The 10,870-nt window shown below is 48.5% G+C and overlaps 2 protein-coding genes across 2 annotated transcripts in view; both read right to left on the bottom strand.

The window, feature by feature from the left end:
- Positions 1-303: 303 nt before the first annotated feature.
- On the bottom strand, positions 304-1,912 carry H1-10 (H1.10 linker histone). Its single transcript, XM_081184786.1, has one exon. It carries the CDS (start codon positions 1,765-1,767, stop codon positions 1,093-1,095), a length of 675 nt encoding a protein of 224 aa, XP_081040912.1. The 5' UTR covers positions 1,768-1,912; the 3' UTR covers positions 304-1,092.
- Positions 1,913-8,819: 6,907 nt separating this feature from the next.
- The window catches only part of RAB7A (RAB7A, member RAS oncogene family), a 28,317-nt gene continuing 26,266 nt past the window's right edge, over positions 8,820-10,870 (bottom strand). Inside the window, exon 6 of the mRNA XM_081184376.1 lies at positions 8,820-10,112. Coding sequence (XP_081040502.1) covers positions 10,017-10,112 — 96 coding nt within the window. The 3' untranslated portion in view covers positions 8,820-10,016. The remainder of the gene's footprint in view (positions 10,113-10,870) is intronic.

Genomic DNA, 10,870 nt, shown 5'->3' with positions numbered 1-10,870 from the left:
CTCTAATCAGAGAGGAAAGAGCTCGTTTGAAATGATTGACACGCCCACCTCCAGAAAACTCCACACCGGCAGAAAATTAAGCGGGTGGAATGCGCATCCTTCCCCACCCCCCACGCACAAGCTACAGCTCCCCCTGCATGGTACCCAGCCTCCTCCACCCTATAGCCGCACCCCATTATCTCGGGTTAATCCCACTAGGGCCACCTTTTTCCTCCAATTCTAACGCCCCCATTTCCCACCCTCCCTCCCAAGCCATTTTCATTTGCCCCTTGCACACTTAAAACACACGGAGGAAGCAGCGAGTGAAAAAAAAGCATTTTAAACGATTTATTAAACAAAAAAACACAAGTGCGGAGGGGAAAGGCTACCGAAGGCAAGACACCTCTGAAGGCAGTGTGATGATCTTCCAGGAGAGGAGGGAGATCCCCTCCGATCCCCACCTTCCCTAGAACTGAGCATCTACGCATCCCGCCCGGTAATGGCTGTGCAGGCCTCTCAAAGGCAAAAACGAAATAAAAAAGCACCCCGCCACAACCCCGCTTGGTCCCAACCGCTCCCCATTTCTCCCCTCCCTCCCTGCATCCCGAGAAGCGCCTTTTTAAAGGGAAAAGTCCAGACGCCCTTGCAAAGCCGTTGCCATGGCGCCGCAGCGGCATCCGAGGGGCGGCCACGACGGCCGGGGAAACTTTCGGAAGGCAGCCAAAACGCCCCCGTGAGCATGGAGAACCAGGGGCAAGCAGGGAAGCGGAGCCGCCTATCCTCCATATTTTTCGGGGGAGGGGGGGGCAGGAAAAAATAAACTATTCCAAATTAAAAAACAAAAGAACCCCGCACAATCCCTCAAGTCATCCCCCCTTTATTAAAAAAATAAAATAAAGGGCTGGGGCGAATAACGTATTCCTCTCCCCTCCAAGGAACAGGCGGCTATGAAGAAAAGGTGCGCCTCCAACCCACGCCCACCCCTCACCCCCCCAAAAAGAAAAAGCTACAGAAACGAAACCGGGTAACATGGCTGTGCTGAGAGCAATAAGTCACAATGTCTCGAGGCTCCACAAGTCCAGGGCCCCCCTGCCCTCTCCATCTGCGCCTCGTTCATTTCCTGCTCTTGAGCGCCTTGGGCTTGGCCGACTTCTTCACCTTCTTGGCGCTGGGCGAGGCGGCCGTCTTCTTGGCCGCCTTCTTGGCTTTCACCTTGTCCTTCTTGGCGGCGGCCCCGCCGGCGCCTTTCTTGTGCGACTTCTTCTCCAGCTTTTTGCTCTTGGCCACGGGCTTCTTCTCGACCTTGCGCGACGCGGGCACGGCCACCGCCTTCTTGTGTGACTTGGCGTGCGAGGCGCCCCCGCCTCCTGCTCCGGCGCCCCCTTCTCCGCCCTCCAGCTTCTTCCTGTTGAGCTTGAAGGAGCCGTTGGCGCCCGTGCCCTTCACCTGCAGCAAAGTGTCGTTCTGCACCAGCGCCTTGATGGAGTACTTGAGGTAGGTGCGCCCGTTCTGCTGGTCGAACCAGGCCACTTTCTTGGCTTCGTTGTAGATCTTGGCCAGCGAAGAGCCGTTGCGCTCGCCCAGCTTGCGGATCGCCTCCACCACCAGCTGGCTGTACTTGCCCGGCTGGTTCTTCTTCTTGCTATTTTTCTTCTTCTTGGAGGGCGACAACACCGAGCCGCCGCCGGCGCCTTTGGCTTTCTTGGCGGCGCCTTTCTTCTCCGGAGCCAGAGGCGCCTCTTCCGCCTCGGCCAGGGGCAGGTCGGCTTCTTCCAGCTCAACAGACATGCCGGATAAAGCGGTACGGCGTTAAACGCAAGAGAAAAAAGACCAGGCTCGTGTGCGTGCTCGGGAAGCAGCAGCAAACGCGGTAGCCGAGCACAGCTCGCCTCTGCTCCGCCCGAGAGAAAGCCGTCTGCCTGGGCGGGCTCCGCCACAGCTCTTTATATGCGCCAGGGGCGGACCACGTTGAGAACAACAACAGGCAGCGAGGAGGCCGGCTCCAAGTTGTGCTTTTTGTGGCCCCTTCGGCGAGCTCTCCCGCCCGCGTCCGGCGGCCTAGGGTCGGGCTGCCGGCGCCAGCGGCTGCTCCCGACGGTGCCTGACGGAGCTGCCCGGGCGCCGCAGCCTCCCGGGGCTGGGAAAGGTTCCCTGGAGGCGATTTTAAGGGCGCACCCTATGCTGGAGGAAGGCAGAGGATGGGGGCGCCCTGTATGGAGGGTTCTGGGGGCCCCCGAGGGATCCGCACGGCACGGCCAACGCGCGGACCCGGTAGAGAAGAGGGCGCCGCGTGCCGCTGGCCGGTCGTGGGGCGCCGGCGACCCTCGGGGGGGTGACTAGCCCAGGGTTAATTTGTTGCAACTAACACACTGGACGCCCTCACGTGGTCGGCTGCAGCAGCAACGGAGCTGTGGAGCTCATTCCAGGGGGGTCCCCGCCCGATCTGGAGGGGCCGTGACTCAAGGGGTTGCGGGGCTCAGATAGGGCAGGATTTGGCCACCCAGGGATCCTCGGTTGTAGGGCGGCAGCACCTTCCAGTTTGAGCTAGAGGGGGTTGCAAGCCCTCCCCCTACCACGCAGGCACTCCCGACGGAGGCGCGTTTGGTCTCTAGTATGAAGTGGTATGGAAGGGCAAAGGGGCGCTATTTGTGCTGCTTTTGGGGGGCGAGGAGGCGCGATGTATATTTACCATAGGAAATGTCCAAATTGGTGAAACAACCGATGAAGCGAAGGTCGGGGGGCGATTCTTGAACAACCAGGTGAAGGAGCCTGCAGAGAAGGCGTTGGGTGCCCATTCACTTTATTGCTTTTGAGTTTGTATATATTTATATTTGCGAGTTCATTATATCAGCCTCGGTAACTCCTGTTAGATGGGGTTGGAGTGGCCATGTCTCAACTTGGGCTTCGTGCGGGGAAATGAATATGGAGGATGTTTTCAGGATCTTGCCACTTGTCTTTAAAGACGCGGGTAACATTGCAAGGCACCCGGAGATAAGAGGGTATGTAAAGTCTAGCCGCGAGAAGTCTCCCCGAGCTACTCCGCACCCCACTTCGAGCTACCTAGGGAGGGGGCGGCGCCCTTTAGTTTCTGGTTAAAAGAAAGCGATAATCGGAGGCGTGCAAAACGGGGAGAAGATCAGCGCCGCGGGGTGGGGGCGGTTTGGTGCAGCGGCTCCTTTTCAGCCAAGGCGCACCTTGGTTTCCCCCCCTCTCCTTTTCCGGATTTGATTGGAAACAGATTGGGTGGCAACGGACACTTCCTTCGGGGAGCAGCTACTGGCGGCAGGAGGCATCTTGCTCCGCACGCGGGATGCCATGGATTTATCCCGCCTGCTAAGTCTCCTTCCCGCCCCCCAATTTGGGCAGAATTTAAATTCCCTTTTACCCACGTTAGTTTATAAGCTATCTGAGAGGGCGCCCAATCCGGACGCATTTAAATAAGGGGGGCGCATATGCCCCCCCATAGGAAGGGGGCTGACAGGGAAAGGGGGGCGGCACCACCTCTGCTTTAGAAGTGCAGACAGCCCTAGCCAGTGTTGCCAAGAGCACTGTGTAAAATGTGTGTGTGTGTGTAGGAGGGGGACGTTTCTTTTTAGATTGGGGGGGGGGGAGAGAGAGAGATCTTCATGCAGGGAAGAAAACGAAAGCAACCCAGCGCGGTTACTGAAGGCGAGGGAGCTTTTTAGCCATGGAATCCGCCTACTCCATCAAAGCCTCTTCTCTGCTGCCACCTTTTAAAGCTGGTTCACGATCGCTCTGGGAGGGAGGGAAGCAGGCGCGTTACACCCACTTTCAACTGCATCCTCCTGCGCAGGAAAAGTTACCCCCACCTTCCTTTGCCTTGAATTTGATTTGCTTCTTATGCCAAAAGGGAAAGGGGGGAGGGAGGCAATTCAAACCCTCGAGCTCCGCAGCTTGCTTTCTCGCTCCCCCTCCCACTTTCGATAAATCTGACACCCGTCCTCCTTCTCCTCCCATGTCTTATTATTTTATCCGCCATTTCGCTCGCCCTGCCTCCCTCTTGCACGGCTTTAAAAAACAGCAGTTCTGTGCAGGAGGTAAAAACCGCGCTCTGGGGAAGACGTAGACGTCTTGCAAAGCATGTTGGGACGAGGTGGACCTCGGTTTACCACAGCCTCTTCTGCTCTTAAGCAAAGGATCGCTTTTAAACCCATTGGTTATGCCTTAGAACAGCCAGAGGTTTCTATGTAGATGTAAAAAAAGCACGTTGGTGAACCGTGGGGATTTTATTTTTAAAACCTTCAAAGCTGAGACCATATCACCACACTGCTTCTCATCTAACTTTTGTTTGAGAAGCAGAGTTCAAATCCCCATGCATCCAGGTAACTACCAACTGGTCAGTTTGACATTGATACCAGGACATTGATACTAGAACAGATAATTAAACTGTCCATCTGTAAGCACTTAGAAAAGGAAAAACCCAACATGGGTTTCTCAAAAACATGTCATGCCAGACGAATCTTATTTCTTTTTTTTATGGAGTTACAAGCTTGATGGATCAGGGGAATACTGTGGACATGGTGTATCTTGATTTCAGAAAGGCTTTTGACAAAGTCCCCCATGATGTGGAGAAGCTGGTAAAGTGTGAGCTAGACATGGTAACTGTTAGATGGATTTGTAGCTCCTTGACTCACCGAACCCAGAGTGCTCACTAATGGTTCCTTGTCTCTTGGAAAAGTTACAAGTGGGATGCCACAGGGTTCTGTCCTGTGCCTGTTGCTGTTCAACACCTTTATAAATGACTTGGACAAATCAAGGATAAGATAATCCAATTTGCAGATGACATGAAACTGGGAGTGGTAGCTAATGCTGCAGAAGACAGAATCAGGATTCAGTATGATCTTAACAGATTGGAGAACTAGACCTAAACTAATAAAATGAAATTCAATAGAGACAAATGTAAGGAATAAACTTAGGCACGAATAACCAGTTGCAAACATAAGATGGGGAACACCTGGCTTGCCAGTAGTACATGTGAAAAGGATCTTAGTAGACCACAAGCTTAACATGAGTCAACAGTGTGATGTATCAGCAAAAAAAATAATGCTACTCTAGGCTGCATCAACAGTAATGTCCCAGTCAAGGGAAGCAGTAGTCCTGCTCTGTTCTGCCTTGGTTGGATTACACCTAGAGTACTGCATCCAGTTCTGGGCACCACAATTTAAGAAGGATGTTGACAAGTTGGAACGTATTCAGAGGAGGGCAACCAAGATAATCAAAGGTCTGGAAACCAAGCTTCGACAGCCTTACAAGACTGAATTCTGCACTTTCCCCCAGGCTCTGATGGAATCACAGTATACACACATCCCCAATAATAGGGAGTACAGCGTAAAATATGGAAATGCCAAAGAGCATCAGCTTATAGGTTGGCCAAATTTCCACATGGAACCCACTAGAGAAAAGGGAGTGTTAATAAACAAGCTAAAGAATTACCAGTCCAGTGTGGTGTGGTGGTTAGGAGCGGTAGTCTCGTAATCTGGGGAACCGGGTTCACGTCTCCGCTCCTCCACATGCAGCTGCTGGGTGACCTTGGGCTAGTCACACTTCTCTGAAGTCTCTCAGCCCCACGCACCTCACAGGGTGTTTGTTGTGGGGGAGGAAGGGAAAGGAGAATGTTAGCCGCTTTGAGACTCCTTCGGGTAGTGGTAACGTGGGATATCAAATCCAAACTCCTCTTCTTCTTCTGACCAAGGCAATAGAGTAGGCCTGTTACTTCCCTTGAATTGCTTCCATAACTTCCTAGCCCTTCTTATTACATGTGTTAAAGATGCACAGCACTCAGAAGTTTTAATAAATTTTATTCCAAACTGCTTTGGGGCTAGTGGCATTGGTGATTTGGAATACATGGTCAATCCAAGAGTTTACTGCTCTGTCAATGCATTATTAGCTCCTGCTTTTGCCTTTTTGAACCATAGCAGCTTTGCATGTGTGCGGAATTGACAGAGGACATGCCCAGTTGCCATGCATGTCAAGCCTTGTTAGAACCCAGAAAAAATAAAATTTCAGTTGACATGCAGGATATCATTATCTACCACACTCCTATGTCCTATACAGCAGTGTTCCCCAACCTTGGGCCTCCAGCTGTTTTTGGACTACAACTCCCATCATCCCTCGCTAGCAAGACCAGTGGTCAAGGATGATGGGACTTGTAGTCCAAAAACAGCTAGAGGCCCTAGGTTGGGGAACACTGCTATACAGGACATTGCATTCCCCCAAACAGGCAGACCCCCAAGAAAAAAGCTAACCTATTTTGTCTAGTCTTCCAACTCCAATTTCCAAAAGATTCTAGCTGATATCTAAGGATACTCAAGTGACAATGATGGGGAAGGCTATAGAAAATCCAAATTGTTCTATGCCTAGGAGAAAGGAATTCATTATAGACCAGTTACTAGAAATGAAATCATTAATATGAACTTTTCATTGAATCAGCTGGTCCAAAACAGCTTTTGATCTAATAAAAGGAATCAGTTGGGGGGAGCCCTTTTTGCTGATTACCTCTGTACCGCCACCAACTTCCACCCTGGTTGTTTTTTTGGGGGGCGGGGCTTTGAATCAACAAAACTCTCTTCTGTTAAAAGATGCCTCTGCTAGACCAGAAACCCTTCCCTGGGGTCCCACCCACTGATGCCAATTCAAGTCATCACAGAGCAAATATGAGGTTTTCTAATGAGGGTCCATCAATATGCTTTTGAAAGAATGTAGATCGAAGACAGTGATCAGACCATTCCAATTGCTACAGAACTATGGTGTAAGTGAGAGCGCGGGTCCAAAGCAAAATAGCCACTCCAAGTTCAGCAGCATTTTCTAACTATACCACAATGGCAACAGCCATCCCCTGTATCATAGCAGAAGTTTCCTGAAGGTATATTGGAGGGCAGCTGTCAATGGTTTTACATCCATGAGTGAAGACTTGTTGCCATGACAATTTTATAATTCACAAGCATTCTTGGTGTTCACAACACAGAAATTAATAGTGGGTTCTGCTATGACATTTTCAGTTCCTCCTGGGTTGTTTTGATTTGTCAGCTTCTACTTCACTGGAGCCCTGGGAGGGCTGGTGTTACAAGATGCGGTTTTGAACAGTCATGCTTTTCAAGTGGCAATTTAGTTTGATCAGTGAAGTACGCTTGAAGATACTGAAGCAGGTGGCTACACTGAAACCTCCAACGGCAGAAAAGGCTGTGCCATCGCAGCACAGCTATGAAGTAAATCAGCTGCAAACCTCTTTTGGAAGACAAAGAGAACATTTCTGAGAAGAAACCCTAGACTATGAAAGAGGCAAGGAAATTTAGAGGAGCCCAAACCATATTGCAACAACCATAGCACATATCAATTTTGTGGCATTCATGTACCATATAGCCATGCGTGGATGTTTTGACAAGGCAAAGAAACTAGCTGCACAGGCAGAACAAGTGTACAGCAATCTGCACTGGAAAAAAACAGTTCTCGATCCACCTTGTCAAAGGCATAAAGGTGGGACATTGAAACAATCCTACTGACAATAACCCAGAAGGCCTGTGCGTAGATGGTAACAGAAGAAGAGACATTATATGCTGGCCTAGATCATCCAATTATTCCTGGCATTGGAGGTGAGCACCATCACTGAATGCCCGGAGGATAAAGAACAGCAGCAGCTCCTTGAGAAATGTTCTAAGTCTCTCCCGCTATAGAAGAATTTTACTCTGAAATACTACCAATTAACTGTGCTTGCTTTCTAGAGCTCAAGGCTTTTTGAAAATCACATTGACCTCATACACAACCCACTACCATGAATGCACGGTTTCAGCACTGCCGATGTTCAGAGTAGAAGAAGTGCTCAGTATTTTTATCCGTGATAATTTTGGAGGGATACTCCACACATGAGATGCCTTGAATCTAACGCTTTCATGAGTCATCTATATGGCTAGTGGCCTATATAGTGGTAAGGTTTTGGAGCCAGCTATTGCATTAAAACAATCCGTCCTACATTGTACAGCAAGGACTTGACCCCATTTCTGTTAAACAACATATACAAACTACAGAATGGAGGAACTAAATATCTGTTCCTTCCGGTATGGAACAAGAAACTGAGGTACAACAATGAGAGCTCTATTGTTCTCCAGGCAATTAGTTAGCTGCACAAGACAATGGCCCAGTTTGCACTCAGTGCTAAGACAAACCATGGCTTAGCACAAATATGCAGGTGTGTGGGTTCCTGGGATGCAGAATGCAAACACTGTGCTGCTTCTCTGGTCCTGCTGTGCTGCATAGGAATAAGTCAGGGTTTAGCATTGTATGAACCTGTGGTTGTGGTTGGTTTCTGCTCAAGCCATGAACAGCAAGCCAAGAACAACAAACCTCGAAAATGGACTCAGATGCAATGCCAAACCTTGGCATAGTTCTGGGTAGCTGGCAGTAACAGGACGGGGCGTTTGGGAGATGGCTTTAAGCAGAAACTCCAGGAACGCATTTGTTCATTCATGCTAAGCCATGGTTTGGCTTAGCTTACATGCAAACAAGGTCAATGTCAAGCCACAGAAACTATCCAATATAGCTCATGATGAGAATTAGCATGGCAAGTCTGAGCATGTTAATGTTTGCTGTCACAACTTTTCCCTTACAAGAATTAAAAATATTAAAGCAGCACAGCTTTACTTCCACACTGTTGAAAGCAGTAACTGAGATGTCTGCTTCATTCTACCCTTTCCCTGGCTGGCTAAGGTTATGCTAAGGGGAAGTAATAGAACAGTTAAAAGTGGGCAGTGGACAAGAAGGGATTAAAATTAGCTCAGGAGCTTCAGTTTCAGTAAGGTGATAAAAATAGAAACAGGAGCAAGAAGTTTTGTTCTTGTTAAGTTTATTGGCATGTTTCTTTACAGAAGAGCTCTGCCTACATACTAGAATGTAGACCTCTGGGAAAAACAGTAGAAGGGCTCCATTTAAGAAAGCTACAAATGCAAGAACAAGGAGAGGGCAGAACAAAGTTGCCAAGTTTCCATCCAGAAAATCCAGACTAGTGACAGTAAGAGAGAAAGGGGAAGGTGCTCTTAGTCACCAAGAATGACCATCACAACCCATATGGAGATTGTTCTACAAGACAGACATGTTAGATTCCTCTTTACATTTGCAGAATTAATCATGAAGGGTGGTGGTGGTGGTGGTAAAAGGCAAACAAAGTGATCATTCTGAAAGCTGTATTTAATTTTTCTTTTTAAGTCCAATAATCCAGTGTGCAAGGTTATGCAAATCATCCTTTGAAGATTTAGCTACAAAGAAGCCAGACAATATTTTTCCAGAAGATGAAGCTTTTTGGCTCTTAAAATCAATAAAAATGTTTACATAATTCTTGCTTCTACTGTACAGAATACTGCCTCTATCTGGACTTGTGTTGCTAGCACACGGCATTCCACAAGTGTCCTGTTCACTTCCTAAACAACCTGTGTTTCAGTACTTAAACATGTAATTCAAGAATTTTACACTAATTTATACATTTTAATTGGTTGCATATATTAACATGTACTATAAGATTTCTCCTAAAGAAGCCATTACATAATACGTGGATACTGTAAAAAGATCTGATTAGTTAAAAGTAACAAGCATTAACAGATACATACAAAACTCAACCTAGTTGGATCGAATGCTGAGCTTGCAATGAACTATGAGTAATCAGCCTTTCCAGTTGCAGCCTTCACAGGGGAAACACAAGACATTAAAAGGTAAATTGTTACAGATTCTGTACATAGTTTCTTTCCGCTGGGACACCTGGAAGTAGCTTAAGTTCCAAACATAGTTTCCTCTTTTTAAAACTAGGAGAAAGGTCTGCTACCATGAAATAATGAGATGGGATGTAGGGACATGGGAGGCGTGTAAAGGAATGGGCTTACAAGTTGTTCATGGTAAAATGGGTGATTTTGGCCACTGAAAATAGGATCTTGTTTCTCTTTTTACACAGAAGAGGGGCTGTGTGTGTATGTGTTTGAAGGCCTAAGTGTGATATCTGTTTGTGAAGGACTGTTCTCAACCCCTCCAGCCCCACCTCAGCAGCTGCAGCTCTCCGCAGAGGCTTTCGCCCGGTCATTCTTGTCTAGTTTGATAGGTTCAGGAAATTCGTTGTAAAGCTCCACTTCAGTTTCCTATAATGAAAGAAAGAAAATGTCACCAACTACAATTTGGTCCTTTTATTCAACTAAGTGGGTGCTAATAGCACCACTTCACCATCATGTCCAATACCTGCTTCCCCAACTCCTGTTCTCTGGAGGAAGCAAGCAAAGCAAAGTCTTCCTAACTTGGATGGAACCAAGTTAATACTACAGTTTATGACAGGAGAAGGTGCAATGTAAAAACCAGGTGCAGTCATTCTGGACTCACAGCTGTCCATGGAGGCGCAGGTCAATTCTGTGTCCAGGGCAGCTGTTTATCAGCTCCATCTGGTACGCAGGATGAGACCCTACCTGCCCACAGACTGTCTCGCCAGAGTGGTGCATGCTCTAGTTATATCTCGCTTGGACTACTGCAATGCGCTCTATGTGGGGCTACCTTTGAAAGTGACCCGGAAACTACAACTAATCCAGAATGCGGCAGCTAGTGACTGAGAGCGGCCACTGAGATCATATAACACTGGTCTTGAAAGACCTACACTGACTCCCAGTATGTTTCCAGCACAATTCAAAGTGTTGATGCTGACCTTTAAAGCCCTAAATGGCCTCGGTCCAGTATACCTGAAGGAGGGTCTCCACCTCCATCGTTCTGCCCGGACACTGAGGTCCAGTGCCGAGGGCCTTCTGGTGGTTCCCTCGCTGCGAGAAGCCAAGTTACAGGAAACCAGGCAGAGGGCCTTCTTGGTGGTGGCACCCGCCCTGTGGAACGCCCGCCCACCAGATGTCAAAGAGAA

This window comes from Podarcis bocagei, assembly GCF_964188305.1.
Source record: "Podarcis bocagei genome assembly, chromosome: 2".
Classification (NCBI taxonomy): Eukaryota; Metazoa; Chordata; class Lepidosauria; order Squamata; family Lacertidae; genus Podarcis; species Podarcis bocagei.
This window is presented reverse-complemented; position numbering and strand designations above follow the sequence as displayed.